Raw genomic sequence first — 23,788 nt, 5'->3', positions numbered from 1 at the left:
GCAAAGAAAACAAAGTACAAAGCTGAACTTGATGTGGAGAATGACATGAGAGTTTGTCCATCACCAGTTACACCAAGGATTAAAAATTTGCAGGGAAATTCATTCTCATCCATCTCACCGAGGTAGACATTGTGCACTGACGTGTAGTTATCTTGTCATTTTCTCAGGTTGAGGTCACAGTGGCACTTAACATCCACAAAGGGGGCCTCAGACTAAAATGTTTTGAGAATCACTGTCGTGTACTATATATAGTAAGTATGTTTTCTGTTCTTCTGTACAGATTGTGTTGTACAGCTGTGGAGTAATTACTAACCATGAGCAAATATAGAATACTTGACATGCATATAACAATAAAAACTTTTTATCGTGAAATCTAGCAATACTGACAGTTCTCTAGTTTATGATTCTGACAGCGGTGCAACAAACCTCCTAAACTCTGCACATAAACTGAGATGCAAACTTTTACAAAAATCCTGAATTAGTGAAACGAGTACATAATGAGTAGGTGGAATGCAAATTTGAAGATGCGCAAATGGAACTGGACACATGTAACACTTTGTATAATAAATATACAATCAAAGGCTGATGTACACCTTCGATTAACAATTCACGACTACGTTACGTGTTGGCCTAACTCTATCTCTATGCAGTATTTTCCGATTAAGGCAAATGGGCAAAATAGTGTAATATATGCGTTACATGACTGCCACCAGTGTAGCCTTTAGCCGAAGCTGTTCTGCAGGATATTTATGACGCTCTGCCATGTGATTTTCAAGCCAATCAAGTTGTCGCACAACCAGGATATAAATTTAAGTTTCAGTAGCAATAGACGGCATCGCATTCACTCTCTCCGAAAATGTACACTTTGAAAGCTATTATCCTGTTCGTTGTTCTCTGTTTATCTGTGAAAAAATCTAAAGGTAAATCTATACCTTCATGCAAATACCCAACTTCGCAGTGGTGTGACACCAACGATATTGCAGCCAAATGCGGGGTAAGTGATGACTTTGAATTAAAGCTTGCGCAAACTAATAAAAGTAATAATTTACATTTTGACGTATGCTGTGTGCATTCAGTGCCATCTAAAATGCGTTGGGTATAGATGGATTGGGGGAAAAAACAGACGGCTGAATGTTTCCAAGCCGTCAGAGGGGATTCTAATGAATTGGTTTAAACTGAGTACTTCCTCTTGAGACGCATATGTAGCAGCAGTCTATTATATATCAAATTACATTACAGTAGAAGTGAACAATAGATCCTAGTTTGTTCGACATCGGGCAGTATTTTTAAACTGAAAGCTGTACTTTGTGAAATGTTTATAGGCTTTGACTTTTGATTTTGCTTTTTCCAGTCTTTAGAAATCTGTAGTACACATATTAATATATAGACGAATGGTTACGGAGAGTTCCCACTTTACTACTCTAATCTAATACTTAGGACAAGTATTTCTATGTTTGAGGTGATGGGTGGAGAGAACAGGTGACTATCACAAAATAGTGTGACTGTGTAAAAACACAGTCCTTGCAAATTTCCTAAACAGATAACACTAGAGACGTAATCATGCTACCAACATGGTGGCACAGTTGGTAGTGCCAAATTAATTTGAACTTTGGCATTCCATTCTAAAGATATAAGATTTCACACCTAACTAGAAAATGTATATGAAACAATTTGTAACATACCATATAAATGACATTAACCTAGTTGATATTACTGATCAGTGTTTATACTTCTTCTTCTTCTTCTTCTTCTTCTTCTTCTTCTTCTTCTTCTTCTTCTTCTCCTTCTTATTTAGTAGTAGTAGTAGTAATAGTAGGAGTAGGAGTAGCAGCAGCAGTAGCAGCAGTAGTAGTAGTAGTAGTAGGTTTGTCTTTACTAAGAACAGCTTTTCATATGATTCCTAAGTAAATCATACATTGTATCGCACTTCCTCTATTTCTTCAAAAGTGACTTCATAGTAAGAATTTTTGGGGGGTGTGGGGCTTGGTTGCACTGTACTTATAAGTATAATTTTAATACACTGAATAATGTAATGAATGAATAATTTCATTTTCTGCTAACAGCTAATTTGCAGTGATCACCTTTTATTGTTAACAGGTACTAGAGCATTGTGTCTTGGCCAATGTTACCAAATCAAATGGCATGTCGGTGAACGTGAGCCTATACTATGAGTCTCTATGTCCTGGTTGCCGACTCTTTCTAACAACGCAGCTCATGCCAACATTCATTATGTTGGAAGACATTATGAATGTCGAGTTAGTACCATATGGAAACGCCCAGGTACAGATATGATTGGCTTTCGGGTAATTTATGAACTTTTATGTAAATTTGGTTCTGGTGACTGATTTGGCTAAATCATGGATATGACTGCTACAGGAGCAGCTAACTGAAAAGAAGTACGTTTTCATCTGTCAGCACGGGGAGGATGAGTGTCTGGGTAACATGATTGAGGTGAGAACACACAATTCATAATATCCACAGAGTAATCATAAAGGAAAGGTTTGTTAATTCTTGATTTTCCAATTATTCAGATTTGGCTGTTTTGTTGAAATACTTTACTAATTGATGTGAAAACACCAATCCATATTTCTGAATTTTACTCTTGTGTTTTTTGGGGGGGTGTTTTATTTATTTTTTATTTTTTGCATCAGACAAGCACACAATGCTTCTGAAACTCTCTAGGTGTGTTTTGGCCTTTAGATATTTTTAAATGTGAAAGTGTGTATCTGCATTTCTGGATCATCAATCTTACTACATGTGTAAATTATTTTTTAATATCTCACATTTGTTCATTTGTTTGTATTTTGAAACTTTTAATTGTTTTTTTACAGTTGTCTTCTTTTGGACTGCTCTTTGTAGCAGTGCTCACTAATGCTTAGTTGTGTTCTTTTGGACTGCTCTTTGTAGCATTGGTCACTAATGCTTAGTTGTGTCCTTTAAGACTGCTCTTTGTAGCAGTGCTCACTACAGTTCATGTACTTCTTTTCATGGCAGTGTTTAGGGAGATATTTGGTGTTCCTTGATTTATTGCTTTAAGAGGGTTTAATGCAAGGTACCTTTTTTCACATGAATTGTTATTGTTACTGTCTAGGATGATTTATGAAGCTGATCAAATTGTGAAATGTAAATTAATAGTCTTAATAATTTCATTTATCAGAAAGGCCTATGACATGTTCAGAAATGTATGTAGAATATTTCACATACATAAAAAATATGGAGTTCATGATAGAGGATAGATTTAAGAGGGAATAAATAGGCAAATAGTCTAACAAATGTTTCCTAAAAATGTTATGCCAATGTCTATAAATAGGCCTTTTAATTTTGTGACAAGTTTGTGAGGTAGCAAATGGGATTAATTATTTTTATGGCATATTTTGAAAACTCAGGGAATTATTTTTAACACCACTATGGTTAATTATTATGGTAAGGATTCTTTAACAGAGCAAGAAAAGTCATTTTTTTATTAGCTTAGAGTCGCATCAGTAGGGAACATAAATGTGGAAAAATAGTAGCCTATATTAAGCCTACATGAAACCTTAATTTTAGAACACAAGATTAGTAGTAATTGCAGTTCTGTTCAGCATTAATGTAATCTCAAACGGCACACATTACAAGTCAGCAAGCCAGACAGTTGAAATATAATAAACTATCCCCAACAAAGCTAATAGTTACCATTTTTGAATGTAAGCATTCATGTAATCCACTGGTAAAACTACATAGCTCAACATGATTATAACATAATCTGGCAAACAATATTTTTATTGCTGTCTTCAATGCTAGCTACTTGGTCTATACCACTAACTCGGATAGATACCTGGAAGTCCAAAACTGATAAATCAAGAATTTAATTTAAAAGGACAAAATATTTGCTATTGAAGTCATTTTCAATTAAACTGTCATGAAATTATTAATATCAAGCTTGAGTATTATTGATCAAGTCTAACTGACTAAAGAACAAATAAATTTGTAATAAATGTAATGTTCACAAGTAAACACAAAGCAAGGTAAGGGGTCAGATGCAAAATGCAGAGGGAAGTTATTAACGTTATCGTTAAAAGATAACGAAAACTAGAGCACAAAACAGCAAGAACCATACATACTGAAGGAACCAAAGAACTAAACCAAACAGACATGATCAAAAATAACTGACCAAAACAACTGACAACCAGAGTAACAAACACAGGGCTTAAATACTGAGACTGATGAAGACTAACAAGACACAAGTGAACATAATTGCACACGGGGATACAACAAGGGGGTTGAGGAGAACAAAACCAAAACAAGGAAACAGAACCTGGAATGAAATAAAAACTATGAACTGTGACAAGACCTTTGACATCAGAGAGGGGCAGTTGTGACAATTGTGACACGCAGCTTCCGGCATTCAAAACGAAACTACAAACCAGGGCACAGAAACAAGACTAGACATGTATGGCCACAGGAGACAAGGTCAAAGACCTTAAATTGGCCATGAAACGGGGAGAATATCAGGAACAGGAGGACACGATGCTAGAAAGCAGGAACCGGGGCAAGGTGAGCAACAGGGGCAGGGTTCACAACTAGATATGGTTTTGGAGCTCAAGCAGGACCAGGGAAGACACAAGAAGCTGGCACAGGAGCAAAGGTGACACAGTGAGCAGGCAGAGGACCAGGGCTAAACCAGGAACCGGGACTGGAGACACCATAGGATGAGGAGTGGACATAGGAGACCTAAATGGAGAACCAGGAGACAGATGACAGGACAGGACATTGTATAACAGAACTGATTAAGGACTGAACAAACGACACTGGGACAGGAACACTGACATGGGTACTGGGACTGACAAATTCACACAGGGATTGAAACCGAGGCAGACAATGGAACTGACACAGGCACAACCACAGAACCTGGGACAGGAATAACCACAGAAACAAGCACTGTGCCAGGATAGTTGCTGCAGTAGCAATTACAGAAGATATGCAAATCACTGGCATCTGACAAAGAGGCCTCAGGTTTCACTGGCCGACTACGGAATGCAGCCTCAGGAAGTCCTGATTTAATCACAGGAGGCTCACGCGAAGTAGCCATTATGGGCACACGAGAGCCTTGAGGTGTGGCCACTGGGACTGGCCTAGCACGAGGTGTGTGGACGGGCCTGGCACGAGACACGGGGACAGGCAGAGCGGCTTCCTCCACACCAGGAACAGAAACTGGAACAGGAGGGGTAGCTTCTTCCACACCATGATTGGGAACTGACAGGGCTTCTGGAAGTGCAGCAACTATTAGTAGCTAACCCATGGACACAGCTGCTGCAGACGACAGGTCTGGAGACGCAGTTATTAAGACGCTGCACCTCCGGATACGTCGTTGGTCAGCTGCAAGTTCAGAAGTGCAGCAGATCTGAGCCCATAGTTTCCCCCCACATGTTCTATGGGGCAGGCCTGGAGATCCTGATGAGCCCGAGCCCCCCCCCCCAAAAAAAATAAATAAATAAATAAAATAAAAATTTGGATGCATCCCCACTGGAGGGCAGGGTCTTGGGAACAGGCTTGGTCTCAGACTGGGAGACATAGGAAAACACAGGAGCTGACTCATGCTGGACTTTAGATTTTTTGTTCCTTTGCTGTTTCCAGTCAGGCTTAGCCTTAATGTCACTTGATGTCTCTGGGAAAAGGAAGCTGGGCCAAAATAGTCCACTGTGGACCCTTACCATAATTGGTTAGCAGTCCCAACCTGGAACTGCCCCTTTCACTGAGCCAGTCCAAGGTGTCCGCCAGCGAATGTGCTGCCAACCTCTATAAATGTTTCTTCTCTGTAGTCCAGTTATGTAATGTGAGGAAGTCAGTAGCCTCCTTAATTATATCTGCTATATCCATCCACTGCATCATTTTAGGGGCAGTTATTCTGTAATGTCCACAAGTAAGCACAAAGCGAGGTGAGGGGTTGGACACAAATATTGATTTATGCTCTTTAATACATTCTTAAAACCAAGGAAAATTCCATAAAATGTCCAATTAATTACATGAACAATTGTGCACACAACTGAGATGGTAGGCATTTGTTTTTAATAATTGTTTTGCAAATAAGTCCTATCGTGTTTATCCTGTAGATGGCAGTGTCTGTTTCTTTTTACAAAGCTGCATTGTCAGCACTGTGTACCTTTTGGACGCAACATGCCTTTTTGAGACTGGTTTCAGATTCCAGATCAAGAACAAAACTCACTGACTGACATACTCTTACTCACAGATTCTCTGCTAGATTTTGTTATTCATATTTGCAAGGCTGGACTAGGAACTAAATTCAATCCTGGAGTTTTTTTTCTAGAATAGCCCACTACAATCATAGCAAGTAAAAATGCCCAGCTTTCCCCTGGGATGATCAAAGTGATTCCATTCTAGACTAAGTAGAACACAATTTAGTTACTCGTTACTTATCATATCATATACTATGTAGTACACTATGTTGGACATGAAATGGCAGAACCTCCACCTAATGCAGTACATAAGTCTAATCTAAAGTCATTTATATTCAGGAACAATTTGGATAACTCCTTATTTAAAATTCATTGACTGTTTAATTGTAATGTTTATCATTTTTTTTAAGTCATGCTAGAAGTAGGGAATAGGCATCATTCAACACAGGGCCAATGGTCTCTATTCAAGTGGCAGACTACATACACACTATGCATCAGATTGTCAGATTACTGTACTGTTCACTGAATTGTTCACACTTCACAACTTGCTGTCATGTAATGAGAAATCTTAAAATCGTGATTTGCACACTATATGATTTATCGGCGACAAGTGATAAACACTACAAGATCTTTCACCATTGTTGTTTTTGTTTTCTATATATATAATATAATATTTTTCCCACAAGCCTATAATTACCAGGATAATGGCCCCCTCATCCTGGATAGTGGCTCTGATGCTCACAATCCTCAGCCCCCTCCTTCCACTCAATGTATAGTCTCAGAGTGCTGGATATGGAATTAAACCCTCTGTCCATTGTGAGGAGTGTTTGTCTTGGTCAGTGTCTTCTATGTCCTTTTTAGTCCAGCTAATAAGTCAGCTAATATGTCAGTGGGGTATCTGATGACTGGCAGAGCATAAGTGTTGATGGCCTAGATCTTGTTCTTCCCATTCAGCTGACTTCTCAGGGCTTGCCTCACTTTGTGGGTATTTGACTGAAATTGTTTTCCTTCGTGATTCCCATTTGCCTGTGGGAGTCCAAGGTACTTGTAGCTGCCCTCAACATTTGTTATGTTACCTTCTATTAGTGTTATCCCCTCTGTTCTCTGCCTTCCCTTTCCTTGTAATCATCCGACCACACTTATCCTGTCCAAATGACATTCCGATATTGCTATATATCCTAGTGAGGTGGATTAGTGAGTCGATGTTTTGTTCACTTCTGGCATACAGCTAGATATTCTGCCTATGCAGAACAGCAGCAGGGACAGAGCATCTCCTTGGTAAACCCTGCACTTAATGGTGACTCGTGCTATTGGCTTGAAGCTTGCCTCTAGGGTTGTCCTCCATAGCTCCTTTGAGTTTTTGTTGTCCTGTTGATGTTATATAGCTTCTAGCATTCCAGGATTCATGTTTGGGACATTGAATCATAATGCTTTCTTGTTGTAAATTCAGGTGGTGCACAGGTTGGTCTATCTGGTCTTATAGTCTCGATGTTCCATGTTGTGCAGAGGCAGCAGATTGACCTGTCGGCAAGTCCAAATCCTGTAATATGAAAAGTGTGGTGAGCAGGTTATGACTGCACTCACTACCAGTGTTCCATCGATGGAACACTGGTAGTGAGTGCAGTCATAACCTGCTCACCACACTTTTCATATTACAGGATTTGGACTTGCCGACAGGTCCAGATATTTAGCATGATAGACATTTTTCATGATTCTGCAAGTGATTGGTGAGCTACTTGGATTGCATCTTTGAACAATAGCAATTGAGAGCCATTTTTCGAGCCCTGAGCGAATGCCGATTAGGGCCCCCTAGGGTTTTACTGCGTGACCTCCAAAACCTCTTGGCGAGCAGAAAATCAGGGCTAAAATCACACAAAGAGCGGCCCACTGGGAATTGTCCTGGTACTCCCAATGGCCAGTCTATCCCTGCATGTTTGTCAATATTGTATAACAATGAACTTGTATTTTTCCTACTAAGCAAACATGTGAAAACACCTGACTTGTTTCAGTAATTTGCCCCCTGAAGTAGTATAATAAACGCATCATGCATCACTATAAGCTTTTTCTCATGTAAAAACACTTTTTTAACTACTGAGGATGGTCAAATATTCCTTGTTTGTTAGTTTGCATCACTATATCTATAAATAATATAAAATATTTCAAATATATATAATATATCTATAAATGCCCTTTTTTTGGATTCTATTCCAGTATCTTGAATTTAACTACTTTAAGATGATGGTGATGTAAGTGCTCCATTGAGTGTAGTTCGTAACAGCCAGTTGTCAAATTACTGCAAAAGCTCCTAAGAAATGTAATAAAAATTAATTCACATAACCAGCCAACTGCATGAAGATGGTTGATTTGACTAATGGTGATTTTTCTATTTGGCCATGCAAACATTAGCCATCTTTGCAATAGAATGCTTTGAAATCAATCTGTTTGGTGTAACAGCATAACAAGTTTTATTTTAATAGCATGAAGGAGAAAATCTATGGGAACCATTGCCACATCATAGAATTTGCATCACAAAGAAAAGTATTTGGTACTTGAAAAATTGTGGACCAATATCACAGTACGCTCCCCTTCTCACTGATCATGTGGCCTGCTGCGTGACTCTGGGAGTTCCTTGTCTTGTATATAACCATGCCCATGTTTGCAAACACCTACACATGGTTTATTGTATAATGTATTTGTGTATTTAAACCGCTGTGGGAGTGTGCATCTTTGTCGATGTATGTTAATAAATGTTCGTATGTTAATAAGTGTCTGTGTCCGTCGAGGAAGTCTGTACGTCCGTCCTTGCCCTGCGGCACTCGGATCGTAACAGCCAGATGTTGTCTAGAGGTTGTATGTCAACATTGTTTATCTGATCACAGTAAATTGGCTTGTTGTTAAAAAGATTGTTGTAATCTTATGTATTTGGACTTAAGTTTAAAATTTGGTGTGTCATTTCCATGTGACTTCTGAGGTACTATAATAACCACCTTGTATATCATGCATTTTCCCATACATTTGTTGATGCTGACTAGTAATGAAGTAATGAAATATGCGACGCAGATATCTAGGTAAGCATCTAACATTTAATAGGAAAAAAAAATTTGTTATTGGTTGGAGATGTTCACCTAGACATTAAATTTTATCGTGTGTGTGTGTGTGTGTGTGTGTGTGTGTGTGTGTGTGTGTGTGTACACATATTAGGTTAATATATTTCAATGATTAAAGCAGTGTTCTGTAGTTGCATGACCCAAAAATGCAGACTCATTCTTTACAATCCATGTTCACATTTGAAGATGTCTTACTACAAACAAGACAAAAATAAATCAGAAAAACAGAATTTTATATAAAAGAGAAAACATTCACAGATATACCTATTTGCAGTGACAGTTTGTCAGAAGAGTAAAGGGAGGGTGAGAGAATTTTTACTCTAAATCAACGTAACTGTATTCAAATCATGGTACCTTTTTCGTCCATAGTTTTTATATGCTTCATTTGAGAAACCTGTTTTACATTTTATAATTTCTTCCAAGAATGATGAGCAGAGATTAAACAAATAACCAGTGTAACTAAAACAGATGGCAGAGGAGGCTAAGGGACCACAGCCTCCTCTGGTATGTAAACTCACTAATCATCATAAAGATTCTGTTTAATCTTCTTCCTTTTGTCTTGTTCCTCAGACGTGTATGCTGAATAAAATGGGGGCAGCCGCATACAGAGTGATTGATTGCATGGAGTCAGCTGCACATGTGCTGAATGCAGCAAAGCCTGTGAGTGGTATTGCTGTAGGTTTTACCACTAATTGTTCCGTATAGGTAGCAGTATGGCTCGGATTGTAGGTCATTAGTTGGCAGGCATAATTTGTCATAAATCCTTTTTTTTTTCCTTACGAAAAAGAAAAGAGAATTGATCTGATTGTGCTTATTACAAAAAAATAAAAAAGATTGTAAACAAACCTGAGGGATTGGAAAGTACTTTACACTTCTTGTCACCTCTTTATTAATAATTTATTTGAACATGCTTCTGATGTTCAAAAATAACTTTCCATTCTGACCTCTTGTACTATGCACCACTTAAGCTTAGTTTAAGGAGCCTATAATGTAATTATTTTAAAAGTGATAGAGATATTATGAAAGTTTAGGCAGTACAATGTAGGAACAATGTAAGGTATAATGTAGACAAATGCTAAAGTCAAGGACAGTAACATACAGTAAAGTGCAAGAATGGACAGTCAAACACCAAATTGTACTGTTGGAACTGTCACAGTTCTGTGACAGCAAATTGTACTGTTAGAATTGTTCTGGTAATAACAGTACATGTATGCAGAGTATTATACCCATGTTTAGATATGAAATTCTAAAACACAAAAGTAAAATAAGAGATGGCTAAATAATGGCCACGTTTGATGAATTATGAAGTAAGACATGATTATTGCACATTGAACTTCAGATTTTGCATGAATATTAATATTACTACAATCCACATAAAGGGAACTTCGCCCATCTACAACTAACTCGTGTAATGGTATGAACACGTTTATATGCTTCAACGCGTTAAACCATGGTAAAATTAGCGATGGGTCAATCCACATTTGCTCAGTTCTGATCTGATTCCAATACACAACTGGCAATACCGACACAGATTCTGATACAAGATCCCTTTTTATTTTAATATTATTGTTGGTATTGTGCTTAAGGCTATATCATATCATGAGGCTGAAATGGACCACACAACACTTAGAATAGCAAAAAATACACATAAATGCATTGAATTTAACTGCATTCCAAAGGAATTTGTTATATACAAACAGGTAACAATAACAGCTGTAACATTTTCATTCCAATTAAATGTTTGAAATGCAAAACTGAAATAAACATCGTAAATATCAAAAACCTTTCTAGTATGTTAGGCACAACAATAAGCTTGGCTGCATGACATGACACAACCATGTTGTCCTCTTCAAATTGGACTATTTGATGGGTGGTAAAAAATAAATTAAAACTAATATATATATATATATATATATATATATGTGTGTTAATCTCTGTGATACTCTATGTCCCCAGTGTGCTGAGCTTTTCAGTCCAAACACTTCCTGGGATACTGTCATGGACTGTGTGAAGGGAGACCTTGGAAACCAGTTAATGCATGAAAATGCTTTAAAGACTGAAGCCCTGAAACCACCTCATCAGTATGTGCCTTGGGTGACCATCAATGGTGTAAGACAGTATTAGTATTATTTCTCACAATTTAACCAATTTTTGTGATCCATAACACAAGCAAGGAAGAATTAATGCTGTATCAATTACTAATGCAAGCCTGTCTCAGCTACTTCAAAGAAAGTATTAAGCCATTGAGTGTGCTATGGGTGAGCACTATGATCCACTGTTAATAATGTGCAAGTTACCTTTTATTTGTGTAGAACTATATATGAGAAATGTCTTCCACCTAGCAATTACCACTGGGCCTGCCTCATCTGAAATGAATTGTCACAATGGTCTATAATACTTGGAGATCAGCAAGATATGATGGAGCTAGGCTATTATGGGCTTTAAATGTTTTTTTTAAAACTTTGTAGTCAATGCATATCTTAATAGGCAGCTAGTGCACATTGACCTGGGACGTATACTCTGACTTTCTTTTCTTGCTAAGGATGTGGGCTGTCATGTGAAGTAGTCTATTCTAGTGGCCATGTGATGTAATCCAATCTAGAGGCCATGTGAAGTAGTCTAATCTAGAGGTTAGGAAGGCATGAACTAATTTCTCAGTGTCCTATGTGTTGTTATATGCCTGGTTTTGAATATTTCTTGAACGATAATATGCAGTTTTTATCATATCACTATTATAGGGCTCGTGAGTTATACCAAGATTCTTATCTGTAGCATTTGGTTCTACAGAATAACCATCGACCAAGTCTGAAGTAAAATTATCCATCTTTCTTTGTTTCCTCCCATTGATTAATTTTTTTAAATGATGACAACCAGAGCAGATTCTAGATATCGACAAGTACCTCTGAAGATTTTTTTTTTTCTGTTTAAATTTTTTTTTTACATTTTGTTTGATCCATCATAGCTAACTTTCTTGACAAACAGATAGAGGTACTTTGATACAAGCACCTATATTTTCTTTCCAATATGTATTTACTATCGTATTTGGTAAAGTTAATATTATCACTATAGTGAGAGTGGTTTTTGAAGTAACACTAGGTTGACTAAACTAACTTGATTTGTTAACTAAAAATATTCATCTGGAATAATGACCTTATAATTTAGTTTCTAAGTAAGATACAAAGTCATAATTATGTTCAGTAATTAATTGAGACATTCAATCATATTTTGGAGGAACTTTATTTTTCCTTTGTGTATGAAACATTCTTCCATATTTCTAGCAATATTTTGTAAGCCGTATTTTTCAGATCTTGAGTCTTTGTTTTACTTTTCAGGAGCACACTGAAGAGCTGCAGGTTAAAGCAATGAATTCCCTCTTTAATTTGGTTTGCAGCTTGTATCAGGTTAGTGACTATGATATCTATAGTAGCCTGACTAAAGAAGTCTTGGTACACCTTATTATCTTAATACACCTCCATTTTATGTGGGAGTCAGCTAAGCCAGATATTTATATATTTAAAAAGACAACCATATCTTTGGTCATATTTTCCCCTTACTGTGCAGCACAGTATTTTTGTTGTTCTATGATTGCACTGAGATTGATCCTAGGATCTGTTGGACACACTTCTCTAGTTTAGGGGACACTGCTCCAAGTGCACCTATCATCACTGGAAATAATCTTGTTTTCCACATTATCTTTAGTTCTTAATTTAGTCTCTGGTATCTTTCCAACTATTCATATTCCTTTATTTGGATGTTTGTCACTTAGCCCTATCACATCTACTACCACTACTGTTTTCTCCATCATATGTACTGTGAGGATATCTAGTTGGTTTGTTACTACTTACTTATCAGTCTTGAACTGGAGATGTCAGCAGATATTAACCTTGTGGTTCCTCCCATTGAGATTGGGGTGAGGGTGTTCGGCTCCTGTTCCTTGCATATGATCTTGTATATGATCCCTGCTACTTAATTGTATGTCTCCCCTATTGCATGCTTCTACTAGTTGCTTGATTTTCAGAGGCTCTATTGCACAGTCTGTATCTTGGGTCTTGACTGGTGTTTATACAGCCTTGTGGAAGTGCAGGGCCCATTGTCCTGATCACTTTTCCTCTTTTTACTATCAGCTGACATGTCTCCAGTGTCCTTGTTTTAGGTCCTGTACAGGTGGATTAATTCTGCCCTGGTGTACATCTTAATATCATATACTGAAGGAGGCTGATGGTAGTTCCACACCTGAATCTGTACCTTGTAATTGTTTTTGAGTTGGCTTCTACTGTTGTTCCTCAGTGTTCAGTTTAGTTCTGGCTGAAGGGCCTTATGTCCTTATTGACTTTATACAGGACTATGCAATCACGTATCCAGGTGTCTAGCTTGGAGTTGTATGCTTTCTTGTAGTTGTTCCAGGCAACTCTGCAGTTGGTCTGTCTGGTTTTGGATTCCTGGTGGACAGCTCTGTCAGTCGATGGTGCCAGTAGATATATAGGTGTAGGCAATATCAGTAGGTATCTTTGTAATCTGGCTGCCACTTTTGTTAATCATTGTTTAGCAGACTCCAGGGTCTCACTTATTAACCACCCATTGTATTTTTGTCCAGAACTGTCATTGCACAGTCTTTTGTGTTTTTTGCCCAAGATGAGACAGTTTTTTTTTTTTCTTATTCTGATAGTTATTCTGGTTACCAGTCTCTTCATTCTTGTTTACTTGAGAACTGTCTTCCCTCTGATTTAGTCAATTGCACCCGATGATACCCAAACTGAATGACTACAGCCTCTGGATTAAAAATGCCTAAAGCTTACAGCTGTTTTCTGCCTGTTACTTCAAACCTCTCAGCATGCACATGTGCACACATGTGTTTGCAGGTACATTTGTGAACCAAACAGACATATGATGATGGATAAGATGCAAAAAATAGTACTGGGAATCCCAAGGGAAGATAATATCTAAAGGAAAGAATATGAGAAGTTGGGAGAAACATAACGGACTGAAAAAGGAAAGAAAGAGATTATACATGGTTAAAATCAAGATTGTCTCAGTGGTGATGGGAAAACTTCAGGCTGTGGCAGATCCCAGGAATGACCATCAATCTCAGTTCAGAAGAGTATAATCTTAGAAATAGTGATAATACTGCACCACAGCCTTAAACTCCCAGGCCTCTGGTACATGGCCTGAATGTATGACCAGCCACTGGAATATGTTTATTTTACTTTTATATGGTTTAATAGACTGATATTTTGTTAGATAAAATATTATTTTGCATATTGGGTCAGCCTGTTCTGAACTCAATTCACCATTTACCAAACATTAGGCCTAATTATCATTGGACATTCTTTACTCTAGACTTAATCTGGGTCTGTGAAACTAGCTACAAGACTAAAGTTTGCCTGGAAAGAAGCATGTCCTCTGAAAATTAAATGAATTAGGTCTAACAGGGCCCAGTGTGGATAATCAGATCATGTTTCTCAGATCTCTTTTGATTACTACCACCCCATAGATTTTAAATGTGATCTGAGCACCACTTCCTGATGTTCATTGTCTGTTTTAACCAATGCAGGGTAAAAAACCAATTGCATGCACTGTTGGATTGAAGGGGAGAAGAGGAAATTACTGCTAATTCAACATATCTCTCAGCACTGCTTCATCTTTTTAAAAGAAAATAATTATTAAATTCAAATCATGATTTTTAATATGTCTACTTTCTTCTACTGGTGTTAAGAGAAATATGAAGGTATGAAACACTTTGACATTTTATGATTCTACTTTTAATAAAACAATAAAACCCTAGAACTCCCTGCATACAGTTATTTGGCTAATTGGCTAATTTGAATAGCACTGTAGTGTAACAACAGACCTGAACCAGACGTTCACAGATAAACTCTCATAATTGGGTTTATACAAAAAGGAACAATCCAGAGCTGTAGTCGGTAAATGGTGGCCTGCTGATTAGCATGTATGCCTCTCAGTGCTAGGGTCGTAGGTTTGAGTACCTAAAATTGTTGGGGGGGGGACTGAGCATATGCTGTGCACAAATTGGCTGTTGCTTCTCATTGGTGTGTAAGTGATGGTAGAAGATGATATCTGTAAAAGTACCCTTGAGCTTAAGAAAGGTGCTAGATAAATGTAAATGTGTAGGTCACATCAGAGTATAAGTATAAACAATGTTTTGTGCATGGTATGTACAAATGTTTTCTGCACATACATGGTAGGCACAGAGCAAAACTAGAGAACAGTCCAAAATCACCAAAACCAAAATTCAAAATGGGCAGATAACCAGAGCTGCAACTACAAGAAACCATGCTCAGTATGCATTATATGCACCAGAAATTAAGTCTGCTGTATTAAAACTGCCTACGATTTGTTTGTTAAAATTGAAATTAGTCGCATTAGTCAAGAGGAGAAATATAGTGTCCTCCTGCTGCTGCGAGTCACTGTAAAAGCATGAATAATCATTCAGAAGGCAGAGCTGTCGGGTTGGATCTGGCGGCAGTTTTTCGACCGCGTCAAACTATCCGCGCTTTAGAGATTCAAGGTCAAGTCATCCGCGCTTTAAATCCGAATACGCGTGATTTGCGTGCTATATGCTTAAATGTGTGATTTTGCGGTATTTCTCTGCTCGCCGCAAACTAACACTCCCTGATCAAAAAGTAACGGTGACTTTAGTATTTTTGGAGAACATTTGGTGTAGACATGCACTTTTACTACATTTATAAGTACAAAATACAGTTTACTTGATTTAACTAGTTTACTTGCATCATTACATTAAACACAATTAATAATACATTTAAATAGCTTAATAAGCACTGCGCAAATGTGTTTTTCTAAATAATGTTTCTCAGAGGTTTATTATAGAGCTTAACTACCAGATTTTTTTAAAAAAGGGTTATCACTAGTGAAATGTTGCAAATGTGCAGGGCAGGAGGTACTCCAGGGCTGAAAAATTTCGCTGCCAATTGAGCGGTGGCCCTTGGCCATCACCGGAACAAGTTTATAATATTCTACTGTACAAGTTTAATACATCCATTTGGAAGTCTTTGTATTTGTAATTGTGTTTAAATGGCCATTTAATTCAGAGGAAGTATAGTTATCTATTTCTCTGAATTTTCCCATAATGCAAAAACAATTCTACTACCACCCAAGAGTGGTCTCCTTTGCCTATCACTAGTGTAAATTTGGACAGATTCTACTGTACCCCTTTTTCATAAATCCATATTAAAGTTGTACTACCTTTAGGTGAATTAGACTGAATTTGGATATCTATTTCTCAGAAATTTCCCATAAAGCCAGGACAATTCTGTTTGGCCAGATTTCACTGTTTCGCTAAAGTGCTAAAGATGATAAGACAGACACACTGTCAGATTGACCAGAACTCTTACAGCAAAGGTTTAACTTAGTACTCGGTGAGTTTATATTTTCATACAGATCTGCATGTGAAAGGTCTCAAATTCAAATTCAACATTAAACTGATAAGGATATCATTACAAGAGCTAATTCACTTTACATGCTCAGAAGACATTTCCTTCACCAACTACTGATTGAGTTCCCTTAGAGTAGGCTGCTTCTTCAATGAGACTGTGCTTACAATTGTCATATAAATTCACATGGGGAAATGTAACCATGGGTATAACTTTGTTTTAACTTCTGCCAATACAAATAAGCCAATATGAATACGATGCATCCCCCCAATATGCCAAAAAAGAAATCACCATGCCTCTTAATATATTCTATCTTTTAAACTATTGTGGATTATGTGCAGATGTTCAGGAATTAATTAGTATTACTATCTAATTGCTTTAAAAAGATTTGCTTACCCTTCTAAAGAAGTAACTTCCAGCAAACATAACTATAATTTTTAAATAACTCTATAAATTGAATGCAAATGTACTATGCTACATGTTCTAAATTGTATTCATTGTCAAATGGGTAAGATGGGACTTTTTTTTTCTTCCATAGTCTGAAGATGAATGTGGAAATGCAAAGACTGTGGTACTTCTGTTTAATGAAGATCTGAGATTCTTAAACACTAAAAGTTTGAATATTATGGATGTCACCATTCCTATCAATGCATGTATTTCATCTGTTCATGTACTTGCAAGTCCTGCAAGGCACTTTTGAGCCACTTGTCTAGACAGGACACTGTGCAAAAGGAATCAAGAGTTGAAAGAAAGATGGCCTGCGTTGTTCAAAGTCAAATTTATTTATATCGCTTTTTACAACAGACATTGTCATAAAGCAGCTTTACACATGTGCATGTCTAAGCCCCCAGTGAGCAAGCCAAGGGCAACAGTGTCACAGAAAAACTCCCTAGAGCATGAGGAGGAAACCTTAAGAGGAACCATCCTCCTCTAGCCAACAACAGACACTACAATAGCCACAATATAAACAATAAGGAGCAGGATAGGTAGTGAGAGAGAAAGAAAATAATAATAATAATAATAATAATAATAATAAAGAAATAAGCAATGAATGTCTATTCTGGTTTTCTAGAAGTCATAGTCTGGTTTCAACAGTGTGCATGTGTCCGAAAGCCATCTTTCATAAGAATGTCTGTCAAAGGCAATGGAGTAGTAGTAGTTGGCTGGGGTGGAGGTGTGGTGGGCTACAGCAGGGGGGCATCAGGGATGGTGAGGGGAGTCATTATAGCTGCGACAAGTAGAGGCACAGTAACAGCATGACTTCGGGAGTAGATGTACAAAAACAGAGAATAGATTATTAGGTATGTCCAGTTATGAGGGTGTGTGAATTAGGAAACTATAATGTGCAAAGGTGGACTCCAACAGATCTAGCTAAGGCAGCACAACTAAAAGGACAGAGCCAGAAGGCATGAGGGCTCCCTGGAACATCAGTACTCTGCTACTCAACAAACCTGACTGATAAAGAGGTGAAGAGGTGAAAGCATCATACCATCCCAGTTTACCATAACACTCAATGGCCAAGACCTCCCAAATCTACACCTTAACCTAAGATGGGAAATATTTAATAAAATGCCTGACTGTACAGATGTTTTCAGCTTAGCCTTAAATATTAAGAATGTGTCTAAGTCTCAAACATTTACAGAAAGGTTCCATAGTATGGGAGCTTTATAGGACATGGATATGCCCCTGCGGTAGATTTTCTTATTCTTGATACTCGTAAAGAGCCTGCGCCTCTTGATCTAAGCAGACGTGGTGGGTCGTAATGCACTAGGAGTTCGCTAAGGTACTCTGGGGACAGACCATTCGGTGCAATGGAATGATGCGTGTCTACGCCAATACTCTTCAAAAATAGTTTCACTTTACTTAGAGAGCGTTAGTTTGCGTTGAGCAGCGAAATACCGTAAAAGCGCGCATATATACGCCTTCAGATTTAACGCACATTACCTGACCGTCAATCGCTAAAGCGCAGATAGCTTGAACGCGGTCTGATACTTAGAGCTGGGCAACTAAGAAACATTGTACGACGGTAAGCTTTCTGTTGCCCGTTACTTCAACTGGTGTTGATTTTTTCATTAGTTTGTATCACGATGGACAAATGTAATAATAACGACGAAAAATACTCGTTATTTCGGCATGGTGGTGATCTAGGAGCTAGCTAATAAAACGCCACTTCACGAACATTCAGCTGCTTTTGATGTTACTAGACTTCACTGCCCTCGAACGCAGTTGTACTGTTGGTTGCTAACTAAGTTAGCTAGCTAAAGATTTTGGAAACGTGTGTCCCTAACATTAGCTATATAGGAATCATTTATGTTTTGGATGGTTATTGTGACATTTCCTAACTGATCTGCATGTTAACTTACTATGTTAACGTGTGGCTAATTATTTAACCTATCTTAGTTAATGCAGCCTAACGCTAATTAGGATTATTTGGACATCTGCTCGCTAGCAAGCTATCTTGATATCAATGCGTTTCCGTCAAAGGTTAATTTATTTCTCGGGGTTAACACTTAGAACTTAATCACATGCAAGATATGGCTAAATTTGGGTGAAAATGAACGGATTTTTGATATAGCTCGCTAGCTGTGTATAGCTTTTTCCTTAATAGTTGTCTGCGTTCTTGCATTAATCTGCTCGAGCAAACTTTAGGCAGCTGGTGTCTATACTAGCTATTAATTTCTAGCTAGCTAGCTAGTTTACACAACTACCTATCTTTTTCTTAGTCCCTATAAAACCCTTCACAAGTAGCCAGCGTAACGTTAGCGTTAACTCGCTGTCATCAAATAGACCATTTTGTAGTGGACGTTAACGGTTACGTCACTGACAGGCGCAAGCGCATTGTGGGGATCGAAAATCAAAATTACGAAACCGGCTTGGCTATTGAATGAAGATTTAAAAAAAAAGAAGTCCTATTCTGCTGTTCGATGACAGAATAGTAATGATGGAAAATGAAATTTATTTTTATAGAATGCTATCTTCGAAAATGCCCTTTGAGGTAAAATGCAGGTGTTTATGGTTGCAAGCTAATAAACGGTCTTGTTGTATAATTGCGTGTTATGTCCCTGAATCCATCCGACAAATATTGGTATTCAAGGTCCTGGACGTGTCCTCAGAGTAAAAAAACTGTATTCGTCAAAAGACTTCTATGCTTTGAGTATTTTTTTTCTTATAGACGCTAGGTTTTAGACCTTATATTCTTTGTATATAAGGAATATATATTTGTGTATATTTAGACCTTGTATTCTTCTATTCCAACACCTGACACCGCTACGCTGCTTTTCAAGATCCTCCCACAAGAAACGTCATCTCTGTTTAACAATCCCAAACCTGATCTGTTGGGATGTAGAAATTCACATGATCTGAAATGGATTTGTCTAAAGTTTTCCTTTATAGTTAAACAGAGACTGATGTCTAAATCCCAATTTACTGTTGCTTGTTTGCAAAAGCTTTCCTCGAATTGTAATGAAGTATTCAACAAATGGATATTCAGTTTAGTGTTACTTATTTAAAGTCTGTATATTACTCTTTATAGATGGCTTCAGCTAATGATGCTCGCTATGGACAGAGAGAGTCAGCAGATCAGAACTTTGACTATATGTTCAAAATCCTGATCATTGGAAATAGCAGTGTAGGCAAAACCAGCTTCCTGTTCCGCTATGCAGATGACTCGTTCACACCAGCTTTTGTCAGCACTGTTGGCATTGACTTCAAAGTGAAAACCATCTACAGGAATGACAAGAAGCTAAAGCTTCAGATCTGGGTATGGAGTTCATGTACTTATTTTTGCTCTTTTTACTGGGGGCTAGTTATTTTTAATTACAGTCTATGCATTTTATTTGGGTACTCATTCTTACAAAGCTTTAGCCTAAAGCAGTGTTCACTAACCTGGAGTTCTACCATATTACACAGATTCTTTTCAGTCTTAATCTGCCACATGTTTAGAAAACCTTGTTTACCCGGAGTAGTGTTGGTGACCACTGGCCTGTAAAAACTTTACAAAGGAAACTAATCCTGTTTAAGTATTTGTTAATTGGGCTTCACCATTTGTTATTTGTTACGATTTATTATTAGTTATTTATGACATTAACCACTTTCTAAGATACTTAGCCATTGTTTTCCACCTCTCTGAATATGGACCTAACCTACATGAGAGCTGATGAGTGAATTGTGTGTTTCAGGACACAGCTGGGCAAGAGAGGTACAGAACCATCACCACTGCATACTATCGTGGGGCAATGGGCTTTATTCTTGTGTATGACATCACTAATGAGGAGTCATTCAATGCAGTACAGGACTGGTATGAATATGCAGACACTTTTTTCTTGGGAATTTTCCATTTCAATTCCAGCATTTTCCTGGCTATCCAAGTTAACCTTTTTTTATTTGCAATGACTCAGTTGTGAGTTTCTAGATTTTGCAAGATGCATAGGATTTGAACCAAATTTTCAGACTTCCTTCATGCGTACATACCACACAGTATCCTGAATGCTGCAAGTTGTCATTTACAATCTCTGCTATTCTGTAATATGTTTTGCAGTTTGAGATCTAGTGCACTTTGTTTCTTCCCAGCATGAAAGTGTCTAAAGTACAACACATCAGGCTGTTGTAAAGTGGTCAGGAAGAAATCTCAATTAGATTATTGGAGTGGCACTTTAGTTATGGTAAATGCTGGTTCATCCCTAGAGCATTTTAAATTATTTTCCTTCAGATAGAAGTATAGAGTTTTAATTGAACTTGAAAAAGTGATTCACCAATAGTGTAGTGGTGCACACACTTTCAATATTACTAGTATGCATGTATGCTTGTTTCAATTTTATGATATTTTACCATCACTGTGTACATTTGGCACTTTTATGGTGGGTCTTTGTGTGAAAAACCTATTAATATTTGTTAAGAAGACAAAGATTAGTACACAGAGGACTTGCTATGAATACAAGCAGCAAAGAGAATGTTGCCTTATTTGCTGGTGGTGAGTGGTGATGAAAGCTTTACCTTTTGACTAAATGATTAAAGCAAACACAAACACTAGCACCTCTTGTGATATGTACTCTTTGTCCTGTCACTTTAAGGTATTACAGTCAGTTAATATGACTCATGTTATCAGAGGGCAGATTTTTTTTCCTCTTTCCATCTAAATGTAATTGTGTGAATGTGTTTCAGGTCTACTCAAATCAAAACATACTCATGGGACAATGCTCAGGTGCTTCTTGTGGGCAATAAATGTGATATGGATGAAGAGAGGCTTGTGGCTACAGAGAGAGGAAGACATTTGGCAGAACAGCTTGGTGATTTGCTTATGGAAAATGTTTTCATAAAACACAATTAAATTACATTTTTATTATCTTGCTATTGAACCATTGACCCCACGAATGTGCTTTAACACTAGCCTTTTGACCTGTTTTGTTTTAGGCTTTGAGTTTTTTGAGGCTAGTGCTAAGGATAACATTAACGTGAAGAAGATATTTGAACACCTGGTGGATATCATCTGTGAGAGAATGTCAGAAAGTTTGGAGGGTGGCGAGCTTGCTGTCACAGGAGGCAAACAGGGGCCTGAGCTCAATGACCAACCCCAGCACTCATACAAGGACTGTGCCTGCTAAGGGTGCTCCTTCCCTTGCTGAAAGCTGAATACATTTCCTCTGTGTGACGAAGGGCTTTGGCAAGACTCTCCCTCAATGAGAAGAGGGTGTATGGCTGTACTCCTGTCTCCCCGCTTTCTCTCTCTTCACACTCTGTATTTAGTCTTTTGGATTTGGGATTTTGCCTCATGAATTGACAAAGCTAGAATTGGTAGTAGTCATTGTATGAGTCACTGCCCAACATTTGTCACCACAGGTGCCATCCTTCTTATGGTGTTTTTTTTTTTTTTTTTTAAATCCCATCACCAACCCAACAGTTTCTCCTCATGTTTTTTTATTCATCCTGAAAATAAGCGATATAAACAGCAGTCAGATTCTAGAAGCCAGCCTTTCCTTCACTCATGGAACAGTAATGTTTCTGAAGTTCGAAAGTATCTTTAGATTAGGTACACAGATTTCCCCCCCAAAAAACCACTGGGTGTGGTACTGTGTTATTAGTCTGCATAGTGACAACACTTTAATTCATAATTCTTTAAAATAATCAGGAATGTTTTGGTTTGAGAGTCTTGCTTTGTGGTAGGTCTATCTTTGGGGAGGGGGGGGGGGGGGGGGGGAGGGGGGTTCAGGGAAATTCCATGCTTAAAACTCCTATCTCCTAGTTTATATATTCCATATTTCCATAACTGTTCTTTGTAAAAGAGTATTCAGGCCCCATTTCACAAACAAATAAAGATAGCTGACCGATGTAGATTTTTTGTTATATATTTATTTATATATTTATTTATTTAATGTTTGACATTTTTGTGAGAAACAAGGTTTGGAAAGTATGGAGGAAATATTTGTGATTAAGAAGAAAAAAATATTTTAATACAGAGAAGTTTCAATTCAGTTATTTTATTGGTGCGGTATTGATGTGCATTGTTTTTTTGTTGTTGGTTTTTTTTTTTGGGGGGGGGGGGGGGTTCTGGAGTGTCTCATCATAGAATACCACAGCTCTGTGCAAACCCTTCTGCTAATTTTCTGAGTAATTTTCAGTAGTCAGTGCTGTGAATGTATGTTAGAAACCCCTGATCTACCCCGATGGACTTAATTACTTTCAGAAAATACATAAGCATTTGTTGAATTACAATGCAAGTACAATCTGTTTTGTATACACAGATGGTGCACTTAGCACTAGAAAGCAGGGTCCGGGACTGATTGTCATTGTAATAGTTTGAGAGTCATTGCTGTGCATTAGGACCAGTAGAACAATGCTGGATGGAAATGCTGCTAAGACATTACACATTGAAACTGTGGTTCACAGTTGCAAAATCACATAAGTTTAAATGGGTAGGCTAATGAGGAGTATTGTTTACACCATGGACCATGTATCTGTCACAGACAGACTGACTATCTAGCCATCTATTTAAATGTTTGCTGTTTTTTTAATGGATGATGGGATTAAACTAATTCTTGAATTATTTCAGTTTCATTGTCAGTTATAAAAAGCCACTAAAACACATTTATATAGTAAAATATTT

General features: G+C 37.6%; 2 protein-coding genes across 2 annotated transcripts; both read left to right on the top strand.

The window, feature by feature from the left end:
* Positions 1–813: 813 nt before the first annotated feature.
* On the top strand, positions 814–15,064 carry ifi30 (IFI30 lysosomal thiol reductase). The gene is made up of 7 exons (XM_027008591.2): positions 814–994; positions 2,098–2,280; positions 2,377–2,451; positions 9,851–9,940; positions 11,237–11,389; positions 12,613–12,681; positions 14,832–15,064. Exons 1-7 carry the CDS (start codon positions 857–859, stop codon positions 14,889–14,891), a joined length of 768 nt encoding a protein of 255 aa, XP_026864392.1. The 5' UTR covers positions 814–856; the 3' UTR covers positions 14,892–15,064.
* A 3,370-nt stretch (positions 15,065–18,434) lies between these two features.
* Positions 18,435–22,853, top strand: rab3aa (RAB3A, member RAS oncogene family, a). The gene is made up of 6 exons (XM_027008598.2): positions 18,435–18,602; positions 18,689–18,715; positions 20,222–20,449; positions 20,868–20,986; positions 21,850–21,974; positions 22,099–22,853. The coding sequence occupies exons 3-6, from the start codon at positions 20,222–20,224 to the stop codon at positions 22,287–22,289; spliced, it is 663 nt and encodes a 220-aa protein (XP_026864399.1). The 5' UTR covers positions 18,435–18,602; positions 18,689–18,715; the 3' UTR covers positions 22,290–22,853.
* Positions 22,854–23,788: the final 935 nt, after the last annotated feature.

The sequence above is a fragment of the Electrophorus electricus genome, chromosome 15, assembly GCF_013358815.1.
Source record: "Electrophorus electricus isolate fEleEle1 chromosome 15, fEleEle1.pri, whole genome shotgun sequence".
Taxonomy (NCBI): Eukaryota; Metazoa; Chordata; class Actinopteri; order Gymnotiformes; family Gymnotidae; genus Electrophorus; species Electrophorus electricus.
The sequence above is the reverse complement of the archived record's forward strand: the minus strand, read 5'-3'. Positions and strand labels throughout refer to the sequence as shown.